The sequence below is a fragment of the Xiphophorus maculatus genome, chromosome 6 (genome assembly GCF_002775205.1).
Source record: "Xiphophorus maculatus strain JP 163 A chromosome 6, X_maculatus-5.0-male, whole genome shotgun sequence".
Lineage (NCBI taxonomy): Eukaryota > Metazoa > Chordata > Actinopteri > Cyprinodontiformes > Poeciliidae > Xiphophorus > Xiphophorus maculatus.
The window spans coordinates 16,798,399-16,812,214 of NC_036448.1; the positions used below are offsets into that span (position 1 = coordinate 16,798,399).

The following is a 13,816-nucleotide window of genomic DNA, read 5'->3' on the forward strand; positions in this document are numbered from 1 at the left end:
AACTTTTGCTTTTTGATCTGAGGTTTGATTTTAATTTCATGTAAGTGCGACAACATGAAATTCAAAGGAGAACCAATTATCTTCCCACTATGCTCGTCCTCATTATAGATGACGTTCTCGGGCCAATATAAGAAATTATCCTGAACAATATTGGAAGAATGAGACCAAAGAATGACTTAAAACTTAAAAATATAAACAACAACACACATCAAAGTAGCTCATGACCAGGTAACATCACAGCAGCAAAAACGGCAGAAAAATAGGTGATGCGCATAACCCAAGTAGATGAAAACGAGGCGATGAGAAAATGTGTCATCCACAATGAGTAAAACATTCCACCTGGTAAAAGAAGGCAAGACTAGAGTGTAATGTCAAACACAGATGGCCAGCCACCTCTTTTACGCCGGGGGCCCCATGAGAACAGCAGCAGGCCCCCACACACCATGAAACACAGACACCGTGCAATGACTCACTTTGCCACCACTCACATCAAGTGTGTCTGCTCAGGCTATCAGGCCTAAGAACAGCTGATTTGCAAACAAAAAAAAAAAAAAGGAAAACATATGCTTTTTCAATTGCAGCAGAAATAACAAAATTAGTGAAATAAGACGAAAGTGGAAGCTTGTAACATTCAGCCTGGATTCAGCTGTGTCCTTCAAACCACATGTGATTTTTCTTTGAAGTGTTTACATTGAATGGAAAATACATGTATTTGTTCACCAGATTGAGAAGTAAAAGCCAGAAAAAAACAACTGAATCCAGGACTCTGCAGGTGAAAAGATTCAGCGGCAAGCATATACAGCCTACGTCAGAACTTTACATACACTTATCACTGGCATGAATTTTAAATTCATTTTGGGGCTTTTAATGACGTGATTAAAAACATTTTTGGGGGAGAAGAATGAATATAGAAGAAACAACTTCAGGGAATTTTTAAATAACTAGGTTCAAATGTTTGAAATTTATTATCGACTATGAAATGCACACAGGCTCAAAATTGCATATCCAGGTTCAAATACTTACAGACACCCTTACTGATGTTCAAACTACTGTCCCTTAGGAAGTTGCAGAGAAACCACACAATTTTTGTTGCCACCAGCAAGCTCCTGGCATAATTCTGACTGGATGTTTGAACACAGTTCTTAGCAGAGTTGGTAGAGCTAATTTAAAGTGGTTAGTTTCCTGGCACACAACGAGCTTTAAAGCATAAGCCCATACATTTTCAATAGGGTTGAGTTTGGGGAAATTCCAGAAGGCAAAAATTAGAATGTTTATCCTTCTTAAAACCAGTCTTGATGTATGTTTGGGGTCGCTGACCAGATGGAAGATATAACTGAAACCAGGTTTCAACTTTTGAACAAAACTATTATCTCTGACGAAAGAAACAGAGTGCAATAGCAAGCCAGAAGCCAGAACTCAATTTAAACCTGTTACAACAGGATGCTGATGGAAAACCAGTGCCCAATATCCTCTGACTTGTAAATTTATTGAAATATTTAGCCTCAATGAGAAAAAGTATGTTTTGAGGCTCTCTAGTCTACGATGACTGTCAGGTGTAGAGTTTGTTATGCTGCCTGTGATACTTGGACTCTCACAAAATTGGTGGAATATAGAAAGAAAAGGACTACCTAAAAACTTTTCCACAAGAAAATGATTCCAAAAACTAATAAAGCTGGTTTTGGAATAGATAAAGCAGGTAAACATTAATCCTTTGGAATAGTCTGTACTGCAACCCCACTAAAGAATTGGGTACTACAGCTGGTTCCAAGGCAGAAAGAAAACTTACCAATTTAAATTAGCTTTACTGTATTTAACCCTCCCACGGTCTTTAGAAATTTTGTCATTTAGACCCAACAAGGTTTTTTATGTGTGGTTTAGGAAACTGACGGTTTGATGGCAGAACTCCTCTTTCCCTGCTGTCTGACCGTGACATTTCTAATGCCCCTCCTGAGCGTTTTGATGAGATCTAGGAGGGTAAAAAAGAAGTGCTGTCAATATTCAACCAATAGCTATGCCACAAGCTTGCTGAAGACTACATTTAACCGAATGTAGGTAGGGATGTAGGGACATATTTGAGTCTATATGAATATTTTTTGACCCTGTGTAGATTACAGAAAAAAAACTATATTTTAATCGTTTTCAAAACGATGTCAGTGTTGAGTCTCAAATGAGCTAGTCAGAAAATGAATAAAAATAACCAAAAATAAGTTAAAAAGCAAAAAGTGTTTTATGGAAAGTGCCAAAAACGTACAGAGAGCAAAAAGTAAGGTGATTGTGGACCAGCCCTTATTAACTTTAATGGGGGGTTGTCCAAGATCTCAAATTATACCCATCGCTTTCAGATTAGGCTACTCTATTTTGAGGCTGTGGCTTGAGGGTGCAGCTGTAAATTGTATTTACTGTTCATTGGGCATTGCACAGTTTAACCATGAGGCATTTCTGGAATATCCCTCAATCAGCCTATGTTGCTGATTGAGCAACATAGGCAGTTGCCCAGGGCGGCATTAGAAGGGATCATACGAGCAGGGACAAAGCGGGAGAGCTGATAAAGGCTCTCAGCCGGGCCTGCATTTATCCAGAATAGCTCAATAAAAGTAGTTAAAACAACCTAATTATTTTAACTTGTGAGGATACTGAACTAGTTTCAAGGCATTTTGTTGATGATTTAGTTAATAGTCTGGATTCAGGAAAGTTTATTGTGAGTTGAATATATTATGTTTCTGGCAAACAAAAGAAAAAAATGGTAAGAACTGGGTTTTAAACAAGTATGTCAAAAAATGTACAAAGGAGGTAAAAAAATATTCTAGAATGAGTAAAAAAATTAAGTGCAAAGAGCAAAATGCAAATCAAGGTCGGGGTGCTGGCGGGGGGGTTATCAATCTTGTGTCTGGATAGACTTTGCTTCAAAATGTACATTTATCTTTGCATGCAACCTGGATTTGAATTTATTTATTTATTTTCACTGCAGACAGGTATTGTCCACCGGGAAAGGGAGGGAAATGATGTGAACAGAATTCAACTGGACATGGCGACAGCTGCACTCTGGGAAACGTTCCAGCAGAGATTCATTCAATATGTTCTCTCTTTCCAGTTTTTACTGCATCAGTCGGACATCTGCAGAATATTACTTTGTATTAATACACTTATAATGGAGGACAGGCTCATCCTTTTCCAGGAGCTAAGTGTAATGACTATAGCAGGCAAACTTAGTATATGCCTGTGTTGAGCTTGACAGCTTCTCTCTATGCGCATTTCATTTTTGGCTGGTGATCTTCGCACCAGGTTTTGACATTTGTGTGTAATGCTGCTGCAGCTCCCTTAACGTTATTTTCCATATGTTAAATCCTTGTCTGTTTTTTCTCTTTATAAGCATGTGAACTATTTCTTTTGTTTTGCCTGTGTGTTGGAACACAAATAACAACAGAGGATAGCCTCAGGAGGAGAGAAAAAAAGTGTGTAAGGCAAGGATTTATGCTCACACACTGAGAATTACCTGGTAATTAAATATTCCCTCTTTTTATCGGTCTCCTGTGCGCCAGAGTTAAAATGCAATTATTCTACACAGATTAGGCAGGTAAACATTTTAGGGATAGAAAACAGCAGCTAAGTTTTGCACCTGAGCTGCTTGGCTGCAGAGGCACTCACCTCAATAAAAACTAAATTAATCAATTTTGAAAAAAACAAAAAATGTAATCAAACAGTGCATCTGGTTTTCAGTAGTTCAGCAGTGGCTCGGTCCAATCACTGCTTCATTAGTTCAAAGCATAAAGTGCGCATTGTGCTGCCAGCCAGCTCGCAGCACAAAACAACAGAGACTGGAGCAGGTTAATCGGCACAGTCGCTCCATACACACTTTTGCCATTCTGCCGCCTTGTGTATTCCCTTTTTATCATCAAGTGCCTGTGAAATAACAGAGGCCTGTAACTCTGCCCGCATTGCGTCATGAGCTTCTGTTTTATTCTCCTCTGATTGGGCTTCTTTCACTCTGCAAGAGAGGAACTAGGTCACAATGCACAGCGCTGTTCCAAATCAGGTTTATCTTCAGAAAATGTCGAGATTTCAATAAGTTGTCACTGTGTGATAACGCCCAATAATCCATGCATGAAATATGCACGTCGGTGGACAATAAAGGTTTATGATAGACAACTCAGAGGATGCCTGAATGTTAGCTGGGTGGATGGAGGCAAACAGATGGATGGATGATGAACAAACCAATGAATAGGTGGATGAATTATGGATGCATGAATGTGAACTGAATGATGGGCAAACAAATCTTCACTAATTTAATCCCATTTTTTTCCAGACCGCCCTCGGATATTTTTTGTCAGGTGGCGATAATAACATATATGTACAGTATATGCATATATAAATAATCTGGACTAATACGCTGCAGCTGTGTTCACCAAAAAGAAATTCCCACATGATTTCTAAGTAGACCAGATAAGAAGAATACTGTGATGTTGATCTCCGTTATAAAAAGGGAAAACTAGGGAAAAATAAATACAACACTTAGAAGATGTGAGCCATGAAGGACAAAAGGTGGAGTCTGTATAATTAATTTGAACATTTTCAGTTATGCCATGTCACAGTCTCAGTCTCCACTGCTTTCACATATAAAAACGAAAAATCCAACATACTTCATGGAACAGTTTGGCATTTTGAAAAGGATTTGTTTTCTGGCAGGGAGACAGATGAGAAAAGTGACATCACTCTCAAGATTCGTCTGTTGAATATGAAGCTGCAGTGACTAAAATAGCATACAGAATAAATGCTGTTAACCAGGCAACACAGCCCTGCTGCAGCCACCTTTGGTGCTCCCTAATTAACACTTGATATCAGGATCATTTATTAATTGCACAAGTATGTGCAATGTATAAAAAAGACAACTTCCTGCTGGAATATTTCCTCTGGCGAAGGCTGTTAACTTTCTTTTCTTTCTCTCGCTCTCTTTCTCTCTTAGTTGGTTGCCTGGGAACAGCTCCACTCCAAGACTGGCAGATAACCCACCCCAAAATGGCAAATTGTTGTTTTCCAATGGCTTAAACAAATGAGATATAAAGTGTTAATTAGTGCGCTTTTAAGGTCCTGATAGGCTGATTTTGTTATTGAGGCTGCTTCGCCTGATGTTCCAGCTCGCTGTTAAACCCTAACAACCTGTTGTTTTTACACAAATAGGATAAAACATGTTAATTATTGAGCCTCGGAAGTGCTGGTAGGTGTACTTTGAAACCAGAGCCAGATTTTCACTCTTCACGCTTAAAAAATAAAGAGCTGGCTGTAGCTTTAACAGACTAGACCTGAAAGTGGTTGCAATCTGTCTCTCTTTTTCCAGAACGGGGAACACTTCTCAAAATGCTGCATGTGTGCTTTTGAAACAACCACAAATCTGTGCAAGACAAAGAAAGAGAAGACGTGAGGTGGCAGGGGTAGAGGATGTGCACCTGGGGAGTGAAAGGCCGGTGGAGAGGGGGTGTTGCACACCACCGTTTCAGCCAGGAGGTTGTTATAGGGGTTAGTGTCGTGGGTTCGAAGGAGGGGGTTAGTTAGGAGGTAGTTGCCAGTCATCCCTGCAATAACAGGAAGAAGAAACAGAAAAAAGGGGAGAGAATTAGGAGGTGAAAACAGTAGAGGAAGTGAGCTCAAGGTTGCATGTTCTTAGGTTTTTGCGGCAATGCATCTGGAAGATTCCATAAACAAACACTGATACTCGCTGTACAGAACCTTTCGCCGCAGAAGATTTACGGCCTCTGCTCCGACTGTGTGCGGACAGAGCAGCCGCGGAAACGCCGGTCAAGGCGTGCCGTATCTCAAACAGCTCGCTGATGTAACTGACAAACAACATTATAGGGACAAGTGTTGACCAAAGCCTGGCAACATAATCAGCTGCAAAGTTTATGTGAGGCAGATTCATCCAAACAAACTCATCCATTCGAGACAGCAGACGAAACATATCCATGCGGCCTACCACAAATAACACAGTGTCCTCATCAACAATCATGAGCTTTTCTAAGCTCTCGGGAATGCAACAACACATCCGAAGTTATTAGAATGAATTGCTGTGAAACTTTGTATTGGCAAGGATCGCTTTTTAAAAAAAAAGAAAAAAAAACGTGCTGAACTGAAGCCAAATCTGTATTGGCAGAGTCCGGTTCCTGGGTTTCATGATGCTGGAATAATTCCCAAAGCTTGCAAAGCTGACCCCCATTCGACTTTGCTCCTTTCTGTCCTCTTCTTCTACCTTCAAAGTCACTTTGGGATGACAATATCTTTAGTCCTGATCTATAACATAATAAACTTCACAACAGTGCTTTGCAAGAGATAAACTGCTTTCCTACATTTTCTCCTGTTGCAACTTGGAACAAAATTGTTTTTTTCACTAAATATTTGAAACTGTAGTATGCATCTGAATTCGGCTGTAGTTGCAGCTATGCTGTAAGTCTGGACTAGCTTTGCAAATTTAGAGACTGAATTTATCCATCTTCCTATCAACTCTGCTTATTAAATGCATCCCCACATTATGATGCTGCCACTTCCATGTTTCACACCGAGGGTACTTTCCTAAGAGTCATATGGAGTTTTCTACAACCACAGATTTTTCATAAGTGCAAGAAAGGTACATTTTGGACTCATTTGACCAGATCACCTTATTCCACATGCTGACTGTGTGGGCTACATGGCTATTTTTCATCAGTGGAGTTTGTCTTGCTCCTCTTTTGGTCCAAACAACTAATATCTGTTCTGTTGATGTACTCTCCCACTCAAAAAGTAGGTCTCTGCAACTCCTCCAGAGTTACCATTAGAATTTTGGACTGACTAAATTCTTCCTTGCCCTTGGTATGTTTTCACTTCTACCTATTGAACTGTTCTCTTTTTGTGCTGTTTTTTAACCCTACCCTACCTTGAACCTCTACACAGCTTTATCCCTGACTTGATGTGTTCTTTGGTCTTAAGTAGGCTGTTTGTTCAGTGAAGTTCTCAAACAAAGCTCTCAGGGCAGAACAACCTCATTCACACTAGGACTGAACTGCACACAGACGGACTATATAAAACTAGATGACCTCTTGTGGATGTTTGACAGGATTTTTGTAGGACTAAAGAGCTGAAAATAAATGCATGCAACACTTTTCAGAGTTTTATTTGAAAAGAAAATCTTATCATTTTCTTTCCACTGCACAATTTTCCCCAACTTTGGCTTGGTCTATCTCATAACAACATATTAATACACGCACACACTTTTAGTTGTAATGTGACAAAATGTAAAGGGGTTCTAGGAAGGGAGGCACTGCAAATATATTATTAGTCTGTTTCTTTCCATTTATTTAGTCTAAGCAAGCAGAGACAAGTGAGAAAATGCTGCAAAGCTTTGAGCATTTAATGCATCTGACTGTTCGTTTGGAGAAAAGCGGCATGAAATCGGGCCTTATCTCCCTCTCCTCTCAGTCAGCACGAAGCGATGCAGGCTGCATCCATTGAAGTGTTTACTGTTAATTCAGAGCTTCATCACAAAGAGAACAGAGCTCGTGTCTCGTCTGGTGATGACGGAGGCAGTAGTTGCTTACCCTGGTTGAGCGTGGAGGTGCTGTTTATGTCGCCTGAGATGAAGGAAGACTCCGACTGCTTTCTCACAGTGTCGTTCCACATCCGCCTGATGCGGCTCTGCGTTGAGAAAAAAAAGCAGCCGCTGATTAGTGCTCAACATGGTGCTGGTATGTTTCAAGGCTTCTGGTCCCCAGGCCTGAGTGGCTGTGTGGTTTTGTGATTCAGACCATACTCTCTATAAATTAGGATCTAATTGACGCGCTAGCTGATGACATGTTTGTGTATCACAAAGCTCCACAACATGCTATTGATTCGACTGCTCCCTAAAATTGAGAATCTTACGGTTTGTAATTTGACTCTGAGCTGCTCTCTTCTACTCTGAGCAGCAAGAGCAGAAGCAGCCACCGAATTCCCAGCAGTGCTCCCTAAATGAGACCTCATAAAAGTCTTAGGAGCAGATATCATAAGTGGGATAAGCAGCAATTCTTTCCCACAGGGTGCCCATGTTTTAAGTTAAGAGCAGATGCTTTTCAAGAAATCATTAAAAAAAAACCTATTCAGTTATATAAGATTGAAGAAATCAAGCAAAATTGCCACAGTTTAAAATCTGCTTTGTTGTGTGTTGTATTCATTAACGTTGGGGAAGTTTTTCACAATTTCCATACCCTTCAAATTTTTTATTTGTACTTTGCTTTTTAGGTTGATCAGTGAATCTATAAATATACCAGAGAGCCAAATAACTTTCAGTCGCTCTTTAAAGTGGGAAATGAGGACGCATAACATAACAACATAACATAAAAGCGTAAAGGACTGCATTTATGTTGCTACACTCCTCACTAAGAAGGATGGTTAGGAAGGGGGTAGAAGACCTGCAAAGTTTATGGAGTAAGCAGAATCCAGTGTAGAACCTTTAGGTCCCATCTACATATTAAATGTAGGTCTGAGATCGATGTCAAAAAAAGGCCATAGGTCTCACATGAAACACCACTTTTAGAAAAGCGCTTGATGCCCAGTGCACAGCATGGTGGGAGACCAGTAATGCTATGGGTCTGTATCTTACCCAAAGTATCTGAGATCCTTAGTACAACTAAAGATCTCCGATACTTTAGACCGTAGTACCAGTAGGTTTTGAAATATAATAATAACATTGGGTCAAATCAATACACAGCACACAAGATCTTGTGTGCCGATCTCAGTCTGCAGACCTTAATCAAGTAGAAAAGCTGTTGGGGAGCTGAAAGGAAGAGAACAAAAGGCCTTGAGGCTTTTAAATAGCTTTAACAGAGGTTCCAGTCAGTGTGGAGGGAGCTTTACTCTGGTTCAATATTTGTAAAACAAGCTAATTGATCCAAATGTGAGAGATTTTCCTAATGCTAAATATAATCTATGGCTCAACGATCAGAAAGGAGACGTAATTATATTAATAAGTATTGGCTTTATGAATGAAACTGAGCTGCATGCTTTGTTGTTCACATAACAAAACAAAGTCTAAAAATGACAAACAGGTTTACCTATCTATAAAATTCTGACATATGTATTTCTTGCTTGATCTGACTTGTGTAATGAAATAAAGCATCTTACATGTTTTGTACAGCATCATAACAGTTGTGGCTGTAATTTGTTTACAAATATATCTACTCACATCATTATTTTGACAAGCTCGGCTGACAAACGATGGCGACTGCTTTCTGAAAACGTGTAAATCTTTCACTCATTATCTGGCTGAGAGAAATTTCCTTCTGTCAGACGCTGATCGTAAAAATGCCTCACCTCATGAGGACTTCAAAAGATATTAGATTTAGAAAATAACCAAGAGCATTTTTTTTATTACTTTTTAAACATCTTGTTGTGTCCTAAATGGGTTTTCTCAATAATCACAAATAAATACTACTATACTTTTTTCTGTATTAAATTTCTTCCACCAGACAGAGACACAAAAGCGTTAAAAGAACAGAAATATTAAAGACAAAAGCAAACACAATGCTGGCAGAAGCTGGGAAGAAAGTTATTATGAATCATGTACTGAGACAAGCCGAAAGCCCACTCAGCGAGGAAGAAGCCACTGCTCTGAAAGCAGCATTAAAAGACACATTACAGTTTGCAAATGCACTTGCCAAAAAAAGTTGAGTTTTTGAAGGCATTTCCTTCAAAAATGTCACAAAACTATAATTTTGTCTCTTGAATTTGTAAAATTTAAGTATTTTAAGTATTCCACTAAAATTTAAGTATTTGGCTATATTGACCATTGCTACATTTGGAGAAAAAACAGGGATGCTTGCAAGACTAAAATCATCCTCCAAACAGTAAAGTATTGGGCATAACAGGTCACAGAATATAGTTTACATTTATCTTTATAGGAATAGAAGTGTATGCAATTTCAAACATGAAAAGAACTGTTGCAACAATTTTTATTTAGGTATCATGCATGCAGATTGCTCAACACATGGTACTCAAGCAGTACATTTGGTGACACTTGTTTAATGCAGCATAACAAAGTTTTAGAAGTCATTAATAATTGGAATGTTATTTATGTTTTCAAAAGCAGAAATATCACTGTTGAGTTAAATATTTCACTATTTAGTAAAGTCATATTGTTACTGTGGCAATCATCAGTAATATCACAGAATAAATGGCATCATCAGGAAAGAACATTTTGTGGAAAATACTGAAGCAACATATACCTGGCAGACACAACTTATATGTCATAACAATAATCTTCAGAAATGAACAACCAAATTAATTAAAAAGTGACTTAAAGAGAATGACCTTTTTGCAGTAAAGTAAAAAGGTCTTTAAACCTCACTAAGTTCCACCAGTTCAGGAGCAATGGGCCAAAATGCCAGCAAACTATCAAGAGAAAGCTTGTAGGGGAAAATCCAGAATGTTTCTAACCTAAGTCATACAGCTTAAAAGGCAATCCTATCAAATATTAAAGACATATATGACATCTTCTGAATTTGAAGGTTTAGTATTTAGCCATTTATGAAGTATAAGAAACTCACTGACATATAATAGGAAACATTTAGTCAGTGAAGAAAAAAAAGTGTGTCTTTTTATATGGTGTATGTAACCATGTGCTTTTAGCTGAAGTCACACAAGGGAACAAGGCCTCAACACTTGAAGGTTAAGTGACTATTGGTTTAAACCTTTCAGCTGGATTTCTTTACATGAAAATGTAGCAAAATAACTCAACTTATTTTTCAAAAATCTAAAAGATCACAAAAAAATAGTTTTATTGCTGAAACTCTTGCTTGCTTCCCGTTGCCGTACCTGTGTAGCAGAGGAATAGCGGGCTGTGGATCGAGATGTGGCTGCCTTGGCCGAACTGTGGGAACTCTCAGAAGGCAGAGCGCCACAACACTGGGACTGATGGAAACATTTGCTGTACTCCTTCCGGACCTGCAGAGCAGCAAAAAGATTAGGACAAACTGAACACACGGACATAGAGTTTGACACATCCGCCTCTCCTCAGGGAGAGGTGCAAATCCCAAATCTTTATCTACTGGCAGCCAGCCGACAGCAGTTTAAATGCCAAACCTTCAAGAACTGGGATGACAGGAAACCTGTACCATGCTACAAATTAAAGCCACCCTCGAATATCTGTTTTGCTTAAGTAGGAAAAAATATTTGTGAAAATATAAATTATCCACATACTTAGCATTGAAGAATGAGTGTGTTGGGCTTAAATTAAGTGAAATTTGCAGTTACATTGAAAACATATAATCAGTTACTCATCTGTATGCTATGATTTGACCAACTTCAAATTCCTTCTCAAATAACAAAATTTATATGCAACCAATAAATGCAATAATAAAAACCAATAAACAAGCAATTTAAGATATCAATGCTTTGCATCAGCCATTGAATCTATTTGTTAGAAGTTTAATTATTGCAGTAATTTTTTCTTTTGTTCATTATGCAAGTTTTAGGGAAATAAAGTTTTCTAGGAGCTCTAAAACTCAAGCAAGCTATTTTAATTTTATAAGTTTAAAGTGAATGAAAGAGGTAAACTTATATAGTGCCTTGCTACAGTATTCATATTTTGTTTTGTACTCCAAAGACCTAAATGCATTACATTGGGACTTTATGTGAAAAATCAACACAAAGTGGATCCAATTTTTTTAACTAGTAAAATTCTGAACAACAGTGACATGCATTTATTTGCATAAAGTTCTCTTTAGTTTGATACCCTTAAATAAAATCTTGTGTAACCTACTGCGACCAGCTGTGACTGGGTAGATGTAACTACTCAGTAACTCTGGAGATCCGCAACTGAGGTGGAAAACAAGACTAATGTCAATCCACAAATCTGTCAAGAAAAAAAACTGTTGTTGAAGCAAAGCCATAAGGAATCAGACCTGCAGTTGTATAAAGGTGGAAAAAACATTCTCTGGTGAGTTGAGACCAAGAAACACGACTCCAGCAATATTACTGCATAAGCAATATACTGGTAAAAAACGACAAGCAGCTGTGATTTTCATTTTCTCCCCTCCTATCTTGATCTGTACGTCAAGGTCTCTTTGTACCTTCATATGAGAGAAGTGGGCATCTACTACTGAGACTATCAAATAGGCTCCATTTTGTATACGTACGCACAATTGAGCTATGTGTGTGTTAGCTGTGAACTAGTGCATTCCAGACATTCCTTTGTGATCCTAATGAAGCACACTCATACTGTAATGATGATGATATACTATGGGGTTAACGGGAAGAAAGATGGAGTGTGATACATGGCAACCCTGTAAGAAACTCTGTGTGAGGATGTAAAAGACAAACAACCAAAGCCACAGTGGAGTGAGTTAGATCAAAGGATACCCATCTATTCAAACGGCCCAGTCAAAAGCTGGACATAAATCAAATTGAGAATCTGTGGCAAAACTTGAAAACAGATGTTCTCTATCCTATCTGACTTCTGAAAAAAAGGAATTAGAGACTTTATATATTCAATAGGGGTATCAAGAGTAAAGAACGGCATAGTATTATTGTCTTTTCAATTAAATACGAAGTATGTGTTCTTCACATCTAAAGTGACATAAATCCCAGTGAAAAACTTGGACAGTTGCAAAAGCTGTGAAAGTGTGAGGGGTATTAATACTTTCACAATACATACTGTATGGCAGCTTTACAGACAAACAAGGTCCTCTCGACTGTTTTTTCACCCCTGCATTAGTCCCAAAAGGCAGTTTCTTACTTTTTTCTGAAGCAGACAGTGAAAGATGAAGATAAACATCCCTTGCAGAGTGTTGAAAATGGTGAAGAGGTAAGCCATCACGATGGATGACTCGTTGAGGAAGATCAAGCCGAAGGACCATGTGAGTCCCAAAAGACAAAGCAGAGCAAAAGCTCCCAACACCCATGACCTGCAAAAAAAAAGGTGGGAAAGTGATGATTAACAACTGAAAAAGGAAAATTGTGCTACATTTCAAAACTTCTGAACTGCACTTTAATACAATATGTATTTTTGGTTTACTTTTCCTGCTCTGGAAATGTTGCACGGACAGTTAGATATAAATTTAGCTCCTTGGTCTGCATCAGAGTTTGGTAGCTGAAAAGACGGCACAAACAGCAGGCTTGACTTGATGCCTTTTGAGGAAAGTCTAAAGGATACAAGATAGCCTAACAGTCAGTTTCAGTGACAACAAAAGCAACAGAAAGAGGGGAGTCCTCCCCCCTACCCATTTCTGAGAAAGATCTAGCGAGTGTGGAGACAAGGGGAGAAATAGACTATCAACATGTCACTTGAAAAGAAATCAGAATAATAATCATGGCTTATTAGACATGCTGTCCACTTGTTTGTGCTTCTTCTCCAGGGATGTAATTTTGTTTTTGGTCTGGGGAAAAAAAAAAAAAACTCAGACAACTTTTTAACAAGTTCCAATATACACAACACAGAAACTCTATACACCATAGCGGAAGACCTTAATTAATGACAGTTAATGGGTTTTGACTGCTAGTTACGGTTGCACAAAACGCAGCATCCACAAATGTGTCATTTATGTGAGCTAAAACAAGCACGAAAGCCAATTAAAATGTTTTATTTTGTTCATTTTTTTCAGCGTTTTTTTTGGTTTGGACCCAAATCTGAGTTGCTGCCTAAAAATCAAACGCCTACATAACATATGCTGGCATGCCGTCAAACATATTGTTGAACAAGGCTCCAAGCGCAGAAATGGTCAGGGATTTGCTGTTTTATCAACCCAAAGCAGCCCACTGGAAGCAGGGAGATGGAAGAAAACCCCCACCCCTAAAACTCACTTCATATAATTATTTTCCCCCC

The 13,816-nt window shown here is 38.6% G+C and overlaps 1 protein-coding gene across 9 annotated transcripts in view; it reads right to left on the reverse strand.

The window, feature by feature from the left end:
* LOC102220018 (adhesion G protein-coupled receptor L2-like) overlaps positions 1 to 13,816 on the reverse strand; it is a 128,529-nt gene that overhangs the window by 3,200 nt on the left and 111,513 nt on the right. For 4 of the 9 annotated variants that reach the window (XM_023335451.1, XM_023335452.1, XM_023335450.1 and 1 more), the window contains 4 exons: positions 12,731 to 12,899; positions 10,810 to 10,938; positions 7,560 to 7,656; positions 5,442 to 5,567 (listed from right to left, as the gene is read on the reverse strand). In XM_023335451.1, the coding sequence (XP_023191219.1) occupies positions 5,442 to 5,567; positions 7,560 to 7,656; positions 10,810 to 10,938; positions 12,731 to 12,899 (521 nt within the window). Of the gene's footprint in view, positions 1 to 473; positions 528 to 5,441; positions 5,568 to 7,559; positions 7,657 to 10,809; positions 10,939 to 12,730; positions 12,900 to 13,816 lie in introns of all 9 variants that reach the window. The other 5 variants (XM_023335455.1, XM_023335457.1, XM_023335453.1 and 2 more) reach the window with 3 other exon arrangements.